We start from the raw sequence: 11,044 nt of genomic DNA, 5'->3' as shown, positions 1-11,044 counted from the left end.
CTTTGCCGTACAGCATGGCGGCTCTGTGGCTGAGGCGGGAGCGTCTCGTGGGGGTGTCGGGGCTGTACCGTGCGGTACGAGCCCTCTCAGGTACGGGGGGCCACCTGGGCTCGGAGCTGGCAGAGGCCGCGCCTCCGGCTTTCCTTGCGGGAAGCGGGCTGCGCTCTCCTCCTGACGCCGAAAGCGCCTGGGGAGGGTTCCCCAAGCCCTTCCCACCACCCGCACGGCGGGGAGAGATCCGTGGACGCCTTGCTTGAGTGACCGCTGTGGGGACCGGAGCTCGCCGCCCTCCTCGGAGGCGCCACTCTCCTCCCTCAGCGGCCGGGGCGGGGAAGGTGACGGGGCTGCCTCCATCCGTAACGGCTTTCGGAGCCACCCCGCCCCGGTACTTCTCTCGGCCCCTGAGTTGCTGAGGGAGTACTGGGCCGCAGGCGGCTGTGAAGTGGACGAGGCCACCCGCCCCCTGCGGTGAGGCTTTCTGGAGAGGTACCGAGGCAGCCCGAGAGGCGGACAAACCATTCCTCTAGACTTGGCTCCAACGACCGGGGCGTATCAGCGCTCCTAGTCCAACTGCAGCCCACTCTGAACTGCAGAGAAAAGTCTTCCAACCCTGTGGTGGCACAGCTGGTGTGGGGATGCTGCGGGCCTTGGCTGCTCTCACTGAACCGCTAACGGCTCTCTGAAAGCAGAGGTTGTCCCGATACCCTTGCTAAGAAACGAGTTACTGCTCATCTTTGGGCTTCTCCTGTCACTTCAAAACTGCTCTGGGATGCTGGGCTGATCTGTGGGGAGGCTGAGATGGCAGAAGGTGCCAGCTTCCCTCTGGCCAGCCCCCCACACCCCTGCAGGGCCTACTACAGCTGAAGCTTTGCAAGTCCGATAAGGTGACTGCGCTGAAAAATCTATGTGTAGAACTTGCTGCTGTAATGCAGAGACAGAAGAGCTATACTCAATCCTGGTTGCAACTGTCTAATCATGCAGAAACAGCTTCTTGGGACATTGTATGAAAATCTAATCTATTTCCTCATTTGTTTTAGATTGCGTTATTTTCTGTATTTCATTCACAAAATCAGACTAGATAGTTTAACAATGTTCGGAGAATGCTTAGGGACACTGAAAAAACACAATACTCTAGCAGAGTAAAGAAAAACCAAATCAGCAATAATATATTATAAAAAATAGTGTACTTTTTGATATTTATCTTCTTTCTTACCTCTCCTGTCTGTTTCTTTTCCTTCTGTTTCTCTTCCTTCTTTTTTCACATCCTCTTCACAGGAAAGAATGAGTACGATCTTCTGGTAATTGGTGGAGGGTCTGGAGGCCTTGCTTGTGCAAAAGAAGGTTTGTACGTATAACGAACAAAAGTTTTGTTTTAGCTTAAGTGGTGTTACTGATAATGCTAAAGCTTTTTAAGAAATACAATATGCTTCAGTCCCTGCACGTTAATCATTAACTCAGCTCCATACAGTTAGTCTGCAAATCAATTCACACCCTCAGGTGAGGTGATCTTATTTGGCTTCCTGATTAACCTTTTAAAAAGATACTTCTGGTGTCATGGAAAAATCTAATAAGCTTTTATTTCACTGTTACTGTAAAATAGTCCTATGGAGTGCCTCCATAGACACTGTATTTTTTAATTATACTGTTGCTTATTTATGTGTTAAAACAACAGTCCCTTCAGACTGTTTCCAAGAACTGTTTAACTGCTGTAGAGAACCTTGCCCCTTCGTAACGTAATGCGCTCGACAACCCATAAGGTTCTTAAACATCTCATTTGCTGTCAAATTGCATTGTTAGGGTCGGTGGAAGCTGGAGGCTGTAGTCTGGGTTATTAAGTGCCTTCTGGAGAATCTGCTGACTACATAGGCAGCCTGGGTCCCTAGTCTTGAGTTAGACAGTAAAAACCACCAGCTGTCTTCTCCTATACTCTTTATCTATACCTGTGCTACTAAAAATGTTTAGGTTTGTGTTTTTCTCCCTCCTCTAAATACCTTGTCTTGCTTTTTGTTTAAAGCTGCTCAGTTTGGAAAGAAAGTGGCTGTTTTGGATTATGTGGAACCTTCTCCACAAGGTACGGAAGAGAAATACTAGGATAGTGTTTGGACATGTGTATAAAACAGTTGCCTGGGTGAGCAGACTGCTCCAGGCAGCAAAGTGGCCAAAGCCATGCTGCCTGCTTTGCTTGTAGTAAAAGTCCTTAAGCCCAGCTTGCCAATCTGTTCATTCTCTCTAATGGTGTCCCAGATCTGCCTGCTTCTTCTGCACATTAAGATTGTTAGCAGTGTTTGATGCTACCATTTGTAGTAGACTTTGGACTTAAATAAGTGAGAATATTGTCTTTGTCAAAATGTCGTTTACAATTCTAAAAATTAGGAATCACACCATGTTGAGGCTCTTCATGTACAATATGTGAAATAAGATCTGCAAATGCAAATAAGCAAGTGTGAATGTGGAGCAGCTGGATCTTCAGAGGTCTGAGAAACATCTTGAAATTGTTTGAATTTTAGAAGAAAAATATATAGAGGTTTTTATCAAAACAAATTAACATAAGCAGAGTTAGAAACTGATCTGTAGGAGATTGTAAACTGTGTGTTGTTTCAGAACTTTATAACTAATTGCATGAACAACCTAATTCTCCAAGTAACCCGATTGCATTAAGTTATGCTAACCTGATGCGTTTACTTTTTTTTTTTTCTTTCTTTTTTTTTTTTTTTTTATTTTCCAAGGAACCAAGTGGGGACTTGGTGGAACTTGTGTGAATGTTGGCTGCATTCCTAAAAAGCTTATGCATCAAGCAGCCCTTTTAGGGAGTGCCCTTAAGGATGCCCAACACTATGGCTGGAATATAGCACAACCTGTTCATCATAACTGGTAAAGATTATTGCCCGTATCTACTCCTATGTGCTGCAAATGCTTAACAACTTTTCCCAGCTGGTGTTTGTTTAGTTAGGGAAGTGAATTTTGCATGAAGCTTTTTAGACTGCCCCTTTTTTAAAACACAAAGCTGTATTCACTGGTTTATCAGGGTAGATATTACATTGATTTGGACTTAATAATTTAATTTTATTACAAAAAGTGCTATAGAACATTCCTAATTTCTAGCAGTTGCCTGTATCTTTGAGTTGCATAATCTGAATTTGTAACGTGATGACTTCATGTTCAGTTTCTTGTTTTGTGATAGGTCTGTGATGGCACAGGCTGTTCAGAATTATGTGAAGTCCTTGAACTGGGGACACAGAGTGCAACTACAAGACAGGTAAATAAGACTTTGAAGTTCATCTTTTTTCCCATAGTCAAGGAGCTGCTCTTCTCCTTGTAGAATTGCTGAATTGCCTTTGGAGTTTCTCATTAGAGCCAGTATTTTGATTTTGCAAGTCCTTTTTGCTCAGGAATGTAAATGCCCTTGCCAATGTAAGTGTCTTTTTTTCCCCCCTTCCGTTTCTTTTCTGGGAAATAGTGGTTGAAAGTGACCATACGTGAAAGCTTTCTAACAGCGTAGTGATCAGGGAATGCTTGCTTTAATCTGGAGAGCTTTTGCATTAATACGGAGTAGTCAGGGCTTGTCAAGATAATTTCAAGCTTGTCCGCCAGAATTTGTATGCCATACAAGCCCACAGATAACACTGTACTAGAGCAGCTTGGTTTTTTTCTTTCAGTGCAGAAATGGTTCCAAGCTTTTCAGCATGCAGTTCCTTTTATAGAGAAATTATATTAACGGATAATTTAACAGGTAGTAGTCTTGTGACTCCTGCTGAGTCACTTTTATATGCTCTCAAATGAGCATTGTATTAGTAATGTTATAGCTAGTAATGGTAATGCTATGTCTGGTGGAAAAATATATCATTTGAAGAGGTCAATAACGTGATCCCAAAGCATCTTACAAGGTTAGGTACTCTGCTGTATAGAGGAGTTAACTGTGACACAAGAATTAAGTGACTTAAATTATGTGACAGAGCTGCAAACAATCATACAAATGAGATGCTTTCTTTTTCTTTTGTTTTTCTATACCTGTTTGCTATTCTTTTTAGCACTTCAGATATGGAAAAGGTAGCTGATTGTATTTCATTCCTATTTGTTAAGTGTGCATTTATGTTGCTGTTTTCTTCTAAACAGGAAGGTGAAGTATTTCAACATGAAAGGAAGTTTTTCTGATCTGCATACAGTCCGTGGTTTAACAAAAGCAGGTAAAGAGGTGAGCTGCTGTGCTGATTTCTGCAGTATCATTCACTTCAAGCATTTTAGGTCTTCACGTATTGGTTTTCAGGTCAACTGGGAGCTAGACTGTACTTTTGCAAATTGCTTTAGATATTCAGTAATTTTGGTGAGGTAGATTTCCATTTCCCACCTAGAGAAGATGTTTATGAGCTTGACTGTTGTCTGCTGAGTCCCTAGCCTCTGAACTGTCAGTTAGATGCTGTTACTTTTTCTCTGCAGATGGAAATGCTGAGACAAAAGATATTTTTTTTTGTCAGAGTCATACTGCTTTGATAGATGCTTACAGAGATGTAAAGAGGACCAACATCTCCTTATTGCTCTGAGCATTAAATCAGTCTGAGATGTTTTCCTCCTTCAGGTGAATTGTGAGTGTGATTAGCTTTCTAATACAAAATTGTTTGAGGGAGGTAATTATACTGAATGCACAGCTTCAAACAACTGGGTCATGTAACAGAGTGGTGGCCATTTCTGTGTATTTAACAAGAGGCTGAACATGCATTTTTAACACCTTTTTGAGTGTAATTATATAATGTTACTGGTTAATATCAGCTTGAGAGAGGAGACTTTTTTTGAGGGTAAATGCCTAGCATTTTCTAAAAAGCTGTCACTTTGGGGGTAGCTTAACTCCAGACCTTAGAGACAGAATTCACTTGCTGTGATCTCTGTGTGTTTTGTCCGAACAAAAATTTTATTTTAGAAAGCTTCTGTGTGTGCACAACTTGCTTCCAAGCAGTCATCAGAATCTTTTCCAGTATAGGAACAATTGTAAGCTTAATATTAAAACAAAAACTGATAGAGAATGTGTAGGAGAAACTCCTGCATGTATTAGTTTATTTTATCTCCATCCTTTTTTAATGCATTACTGGTTATTATGTCCTATAAATAGCAGATGGTACTGCCAGCTTTCTCATTTATCACTCATTTGTACATAGATAAAATCCAAAGACAGATAAAAACATTTCAATTGCTTGATTTTGATTTTGTATTTTCGTTTGTAGACTATTGTTACTGCAGAAAATATTGTCGTTGCTACTGGAGGAAGACCAAAATATCCTACACACGTAAGTTACCCTTGCCATCTAACTACTCCAATGGCTTTACTGGTTTTGTTGCAGATAATAATGAGTATTTGGAGGATAAAGAATGTAAATATGAAGAAACACACAAGAGGTTTTTGTACTTGTGTAGTGTGAAAAATTATCTTTTATATAAAGTACAGGCTTTTCAGAAAAACATTTCCATAAAAAACAGTTTGCATCAATTTAGTATGTGGATGTTGCTTAGAGCTGTAGGATAATTCAGATTGGAATGGATCTCTAGAGGTCATCTAGTTCAACCTCCTGCTCAAGGAGGTTGGCATCAGCTATTGAATCAGGTGTGATGTCAGATCATGTTGCTCAAGGTTTTTTGCAGTCAGGTTTTGAAAATTCTCCGAAGATGAAGATTGAATAACATATCTGGGCAACTCCACGTACATTCCCCTTGGTCTACTGGCTATGCTTCGTCTAACACAGCCCAAGTTGCTATTAGCTTTTTTTGCTGCCAGGACTTGCATTGTAGATGCAAGATCTTACCTGTGTGATCATAGATTGCAGGTGCACTGGAGTATGGAATCACAAGTGATGATCTGTTCTGGTTAAAAGAATCTCCTGGAAAAACGTAAGTTACCTTACCATGGCTTTAATAGATGCTGGAATTTGTACTTTTTCCTTGTGGCAAGGTGAAAAATGTTCAAAATTGCCTTTTATATACCATTTTATCTGTCATTTTGTTTTCCTTCTGAGAATTTGGTTTGCTCTGCATCAACATCACACTACCAACCTTTATTAGCAACTAATACATTTTCCCCCCTCTCCCCTTATGAAATTCCCTTCTAAAATAAAATGAAATATGAATTTTCACCATCTTAGGTTGCTGTAGCAATTATACATGGAAGTCACGAGAGGGCAGCATAAACTTAAACAAAGGATGTACTGTCCTTATTTGCTACGGGTGTATGCGAAATTACTCTTCAATTTGGAAAGGAACTCCAACATAATGTTATGTTCTCTTAAGTGGTGCCAGTTCTGATAACACAAGAAAATATGATGACACAATTGGGTTACTTTTGCCTTTGCTTATACTTTGGGAGCTATTGTTTGAAATACTAAAAAATTGGTTTTGATGGAAATATTAAAATGTCTTGGTTTTTTACAGCACATAGCACAGTAAGATTCTGAGTCACGGTGCACTACAGAGCAATTTGCTAGCATGAAAGTCAGATAATACTTTTTTCTTTTCTTTATTGAGCAATTCTAGAAAAAGCAAAGTATATATAAAACAAAGAGACTTGAAACTATAGTACTGGTGTTTTGAAAGAAAACAGATCTGCCATTCATGGCTGTGACTTTCTAATATAAAAAAATGCCCTGTGTTAAGTTAAACATCAAATAGATAAACAGGGCTCCTTGTTACAGTTTAAAAAGGAAAGTACATTTGCTGTTGTTTGTAGTGTATCAGTCACCTCTTGAATTTTGAAAGCATGATTTATGCAAGGAAAAAAAAAACACACCCCGCCCCCCACCCCACCCCCCACCCCCCCCCCCCCCGAAAAAACAAAGGTAAGATTTATCCCTGTAAGACATTTCTGTGAAAATGTGGCTTTTGTCCAGTTGCTGCTAATGCAAGTTGTAACAGTGTAATGTGGGAGCCTAGTGTTTATATGTTGCATTCCTGAGATTTAGTCAAAACAAGCCTGCAGGGGCTACAGTAGCATTTCTGTGCTTTATCAGGCTGTGTCCTAGCAAATGAAGGAGTGAGTTGTTAAAGGTTTGTTTCTGTCAGATTTGTTTCTATTATAAATACTCCCAAGATTCAGTTTAACACCTTTTGTTTTCAATCTGAGCTGTGTTGTACTTACTCTTTCTTTTCTCCCTCTCCAAACATATGTATCTCAGCCACAAATTACATGCCCAGGGATTGTAGAACTGTCAGTCCTGCAGTTATTCATATTTAAAAAAAAAAAAAAAAAAAAAAAAAAGGCAAACCATTAACCAACTTAAAACTCCCTTAGATATACAAACATTGTGAAGAAATTCGCGCTGCTGAGATGAAGGCTTTTGCCAGAGTAAACTAGAAAGATGCCTTGAAATATGTTCAGAATGAGTGAGAGATTGAGCAGGTGTGATCGAGGTTAGGTTCTGCTTTCTTAACTTTTCTATTAGACATTGACAATGCCCAGGAACCCTCTACTTTGTAGAAGAAATTGTGAATAATATGGTGCTGATACTATGAATGACTGCCAGCTGGCATCTATTTTTCATCTAATGAAAAAGAAGAGCAAACATATGTCCAAATTAAAGATATTCTATTCCCTGTGAATCTCCAGTAGATGTTTCTTTATGGGCAGCTTTTTGCAGCACTTCCCAGGAGCTACATGCTAAAAGAGTGCATGATCATCCATTCACAGATGAATCAGATGCCCTAATGCTGGAAAAATTTATTTCCCACTATGTTAAATTGTTTGCTGAACGTAAAACCCAGACTAGCAGATTTTAATCTCTTTATCTCAACCTGTTCTCTGTATACCTTCAGAAGTTGTATGTCTTTATTATAGGCTAGATAGACGTTATCTAGGGTCTTTTGTGAGAAAACATGTGTTGTACTGACTCTGCAATCCCTGGGGCTTATGAAGCAGCAGTCCCCCTGTCTGCACTTTTCAGAAATTTCAAAGCATCTCTGTTACAACTAAGAGATGGTGCAAACTGGTTTAGGGTAAGGTATAGGCCACAAGCCCGTGTTTCACCTACTATTTTTGCTCTGCTCTCTTAGCATAGGATAGACTGTGTATGAACAGCTTTCCAAGTATTGGACTTGTTTCTCTCTCGCAGTATTGTGGAAGAGTAACTTTCCTAGGGATATGTGGCTAGTGAGTGGCAGAGCCAAAAAAAAAAGCAGCCAAATTTGCTGTCTGCAGAGGTCCATCATGCCTCTGACATTTGGTTTTAGTTGCCACACAAGTTCACATAGAAAATATTTTAATTTTCTAAGGTTCTTGACGTCCTTCAATGAACCACGTTTCTGTCTTTGTGAGTGTGCGTACCAGTAGTTTTCCTGGTAACAGAGTGGAGGGAGGATCATTGCTTTGTAAATTTTAAAGTTGATGAATGTTACCTCCTTATAAACAGACTGCAATGCATGCACTACTTTGTATTAGCCTTCGGTTTCTGTGTGTTTGTCCATGGATTTAAGGGTTTATGTTTGTTGTGTGGATCACCATACTAGCATATGCTATTTTGGCCAGGAATCAAGCAAAATGTAGAATACAAAACAGTGTGGGATGTGTAGGCCACAGGTTGGTATTTCAGATGTGTTCCTTCCTGTGATCTGACTACTTTGAATTTTTGCGAGTTTGGAGCATGTTTTGTCAAAATAGTTTTGTTTTGTTTTGTTGCTTAGAGTTTTTGAATTAGTGGAGGCACAGCTGCTGAGGGAAAAGGTCTTTACTTAATGGATTATTTCTGTGCAACGGTTCTCTCTGCTGGCGTTGTCATTTGTGTTGCTAAACCTTGTCTTCCTCAAAGCAGTCAAACAAGGTTGGATATGGGTAAAAGAACATGATAAGGTTCTGTAACTTATGCTTATAATACTTATACTTCCTTGCTTATCCTCCTAACTTTAAATAACCTACTCTGTGATTATGTGAGTTTGTATTTTGAGTTTTAAAAGTAAACTTCTAAAATGTCTAGCTTTCCAAAACACAATTAGCAAACTACTTCTTCCATACCCAAAAATCCAGTTATTTTTTAACTTTTGAATATGGCAGTATGAGAGACACCATTAAAAAAAGCCCAAAATAAACAGAAAAAATGTGCCAAATATTCAGATGGGTTCCGTGTGTTGTGTTTTTGTGTGGCTGTGTTTTTATGAAAAGTTCTTCATAAAGCATGGAGATGAAAGTTCTTTATAAAGCATTGTATTTCCATAGCTGAAAATTATAGTCAGAAAGAGCCTAACATTCTATGCTGTTGTCATAGTAACTAGAAATTTTGATTCCTGATGATGCCTTTTTTCCTAATTCAAAAACTCAACGAAAGACTTTGTTGTAAGTGGAAATATTTTGTGGAATGCATCTCCAAACTGAGAAATTTTAACAAGTCTGCATAACACGTGAACAGCAAAGGAATGTGAGTGCAGCCTGTCCAGCAGCTGAGTGTCAGTAACTGGCTGGTTGGAGCCACTTTTACCTCTGGAACAGTGACTGAGCGTTCGGCCTTTTGTGTACCCAGCAGATACAGGAGACTGAGGATGTGGTCAGAAGAGAGAGGACTGCTGCAGGGTATAGGGCATCTGAGGACAGGCATGGAAATTGTGCTGGAGAGCTGATAAATTAAAAGTGTTGATGGGCAACTTTAGTGATATTCTTTGTTGAGAGGGTGTGAAATATGGGGAGAATGGGAGCTGGAGTTTTATTTAAGATCTAAAATGGATGTATTTGGTAAATACTAGTCTAGGTAAATCTATTAAGCAGATTTTCTGTAACTGTGTACACAAACTGTTGAAGACAGGAAGGGCAAATATTTGGCATTTGGAAAAACAAGGTGATTAAAAAGCAGATGGTTATAAATCAAAATGAAATTTAGTAATTAATAAAATCTTATATTGGAAACTGTAGTCCACTTGGTAGGAAGATAATTTTGAATGTGCTGATTGTGTTAAGTTTTCTTAAAAATAATTAAAAATACATATTTAGTAGTTAAGGTACCTCTAAAAATTTTGAGATATACTTGAGTTCAAACAAGACTGCTGCATGTCTGATGTTTATATGTTGCCTACTGTCTCAGGAGCAACAGTGCCGAGACACCCTGTAAAAATGAGGCATCAGTAGCAATAGGCACTTGGGGAAAAACCTGTCAGTGTCCGTTCCAGATATAGCCAATAGAGGTATATCATAGAACACAATTGAAATATTTGTGATGTCTCTTAACCTTGCTAGTTTCTCTGAGTTTTTCATGGGTTTCTTCACTTTGTCTTTCAGAATATGTGTTTAATTGACTCTTTACAATATAAAAATGATTCCTTTTGTCTTATAAGCCTCTCCTTTTTTTATTCTGTTAATAAAATAAGCTCACATGTTATGGTGTTGCCTTTGTGGAGTTGACAAGCCACACTTTTTCTCCCCATCTAACAACATCAAATCCACTCCTCAAACTTGTAATTTTGTAACTATACATACTTCAGAAAATAATTTTTTGTTTGTGCAGAAATACGCACAAGCTCTTTCCACTGCTTTATACTTTCTTTTCTTTTTATCTAACAGGTTGGTTGTTGGAGCCAGCTGTATCCTTTGAGAAAAGCTGTGATGGTTTACGATTATAAGCAGCATAGCAGTCTTTCTTACGAAAGCTGAGTTTTCAGAATTCCTTTGTTCATGCCTTGTAGGGGAGTTGGTAATTGAATAGTAATAGTTTTGTATGCAGTAGCATCGTGAGAATTAAGGTCAGCTAAGGATAAATTCTTGGGCTCTTAAAAACAATGTTATCTATGAGGAAAATATTCTAAGGCTTTAGAGTTATATTCTGTGCAAAAAAGGCAAGCTAAAGATGTTGTCTTGATATTTCTAGGTAAAAAGCCCACTTGTATACTGCCCTTTTATATTGCATTTATATGAAATTATTGTATTTATTTCCTTAACTGAAGCTTCTCGAGATGTTTCACTTGAGTGTGCTGGTTTTCTAACGGGCATTGGATTGGACACTACAGTCATGATGAGAAGTATCCCACTTCGTGGGTTTGATCAGGTGAGTACAGAATACCTTACATCTCCTTATATATCACATATATTAAAAAG

General features: G+C 39.1%; 1 protein-coding gene across 1 annotated transcript in view; it reads left to right on the top strand.

Annotated features, from left to right (window-relative positions):
- The first annotated feature begins 14 nt into the window (after window positions 1-14).
- TXNRD2 (thioredoxin reductase 2) overlaps window positions 15-11,044 on the top strand; it is a 35,064-nt gene continuing 24,034 nt past the window's right edge. The window contains exons 1-10 of the mRNA XM_086474472.1: window positions 15-90; window positions 1,276-1,341; window positions 2,015-2,071; window positions 2,727-2,871; window positions 3,182-3,256; window positions 4,114-4,192; window positions 5,214-5,276; window positions 5,804-5,874; window positions 10,514-10,533; window positions 10,903-10,994. Of these exons, the coding sequence (XP_086330598.1) occupies window positions 15-90; window positions 1,276-1,341; window positions 2,015-2,071; window positions 2,727-2,871; window positions 3,182-3,256; window positions 4,114-4,192; window positions 5,214-5,276; window positions 5,804-5,874; window positions 10,514-10,533; window positions 10,903-10,994 (744 nt within the window). The remainder of the gene's footprint in view (window positions 91-1,275; window positions 1,342-2,014; window positions 2,072-2,726; window positions 2,872-3,181; window positions 3,257-4,113; window positions 4,193-5,213; window positions 5,277-5,803; window positions 5,875-10,513; window positions 10,534-10,902; window positions 10,995-11,044) is intronic.

The sequence above is a fragment of the Leptosomus discolor genome, chromosome 16 (genome assembly GCF_034619465.1).
Source record: "Leptosomus discolor isolate bLepDis1 chromosome 16, bLepDis1.hap2, whole genome shotgun sequence".
Taxonomy (NCBI): Eukaryota; Metazoa; Chordata; class Aves; order Leptosomiformes; family Leptosomidae; genus Leptosomus; species Leptosomus discolor.
Note: the sequence above shows the minus strand (reverse complement) of the source record. Positions and strands in the feature narration are given on the sequence as shown.